Genomic DNA, 1,285 nt, shown 5'->3' with positions numbered 1-1,285 from the left:
GTAGATTTTCTAAAAACACAGACGAACGGCGATAAAACAAGTTCAGCATCAACCGTGATAAAAGGGGCGTCCGATCAACACAACCGTCAGCGACCGAACGCGCCGCGAAGTTACGCATTCACAACTACACATAATATGTTGGTATGTCCGAACTGCCAAGGACAACGCGAATTATGGAATTGTGATGTCTTCAAAGCGAACAATTCCACAATTGTCAACAAAGCGAACTCTGTAACAATTGTTTAGGCAAGGGACACGCTCTTACTCAATGCTCCGCTGGTTCATGTCGCATCTGTAGACAGCGACACCATACATATTTGCATCAAGACCATGGTCATAGCAAATTACGAACACGCGTAAGCCGAACATCGAGCGGTCGATCTTCGCTTAGTTCACCGACCCCGCGTTCATCACATCGTTCGAGACGCGCATCCACGTCTCCCCGAACGTCTCCCCGAACGTCTCCCCGAACGTCTCCCCGAACGTGTCCCCGAACGTGTCCCCGAACGTGTCCCCGAACGTGTCCCCGAACGTGTCCCCGAACGTGTCCCCGAACGTGTCCCCGAACGTGTCCCCGAACGTGTCCCCGAACGTGTCCCCGAACGTGTCCCCGAACGTCTCCCCGAACGTGTCCCCGAACGTGTCCCCGAACGTGTCCCCGAACGTGTCCCCGAACGTGTCCCCGAACGTGTCCCCGAACGTGTCCCCGAACGTGTCCCCGAACGTGTCCCCGAACGTGTCCCCGAACGTCTCCCCGAACGTCTCCTCGAACGTCTCCCCGAACGTCTTCCCGAACATATCCGCGAACATCTCCGAAACGCGAATCTCGGTTATCGCAAACGACTGCATCGGGATCAAATATATCGTCCAGTCCTAAACGACAAGGAAAACAATGACGTCATCAGACGACTTTGCTAGGGACCGAACCACAGAAAACGGACTCATTGACCTCGCTTCCTTCTGAACCATTGCAGCACGATTTGTTAGTCACAGCGCAGGTCAACATCTCGAACAATAAAATTCAACCATTCCGTTGTAGAGCTCTGCTAGACACCGGCTCTAGCATGAACTTTATCACCGAAAAACTCGCTGATTCACTAAAACTCAACCAACGGAAATGTTCGGTCCCAATCGGAACACTCAACACGTTATCGACGACCTCGAAACGCTACATCACGGCCACGATCACCTCCATCGACGGCACATACGAACGCATCTTGACGTTCCTAATCATACCGACAATATCGTCTTGGGTCCCAGATCAACCCGTAGATCGCTCAACGAT

At 52.7% G+C, this 1,285-nt stretch overlaps 1 protein-coding gene across 1 annotated transcript; it reads right to left on the bottom strand.

Annotated features, from left to right (window-relative positions):
- Positions 1–387: 387 nt before the first annotated feature.
- Positions 388–810, bottom strand: LOC117210481 (probable peroxisomal membrane protein PEX13). The gene has a single exon (XM_033453546.1). It carries the CDS (start codon positions 808–810, stop codon positions 388–390), a length of 423 nt encoding a protein of 140 aa, XP_033309437.1.
- Positions 811–1,285: the final 475 nt, after the last annotated feature.

The sequence above is a fragment of the Bombus bifarius genome, unplaced genomic scaffold, assembly GCF_011952205.1.
Source record: "Bombus bifarius isolate JDL3187 unplaced genomic scaffold, Bbif_JDL3187 scf7180000008204, whole genome shotgun sequence".
Lineage (NCBI taxonomy): Eukaryota > Metazoa > Arthropoda > Insecta > Hymenoptera > Apidae > Bombus > Bombus bifarius.
This window is presented reverse-complemented; position numbering and strand designations above follow the sequence as displayed.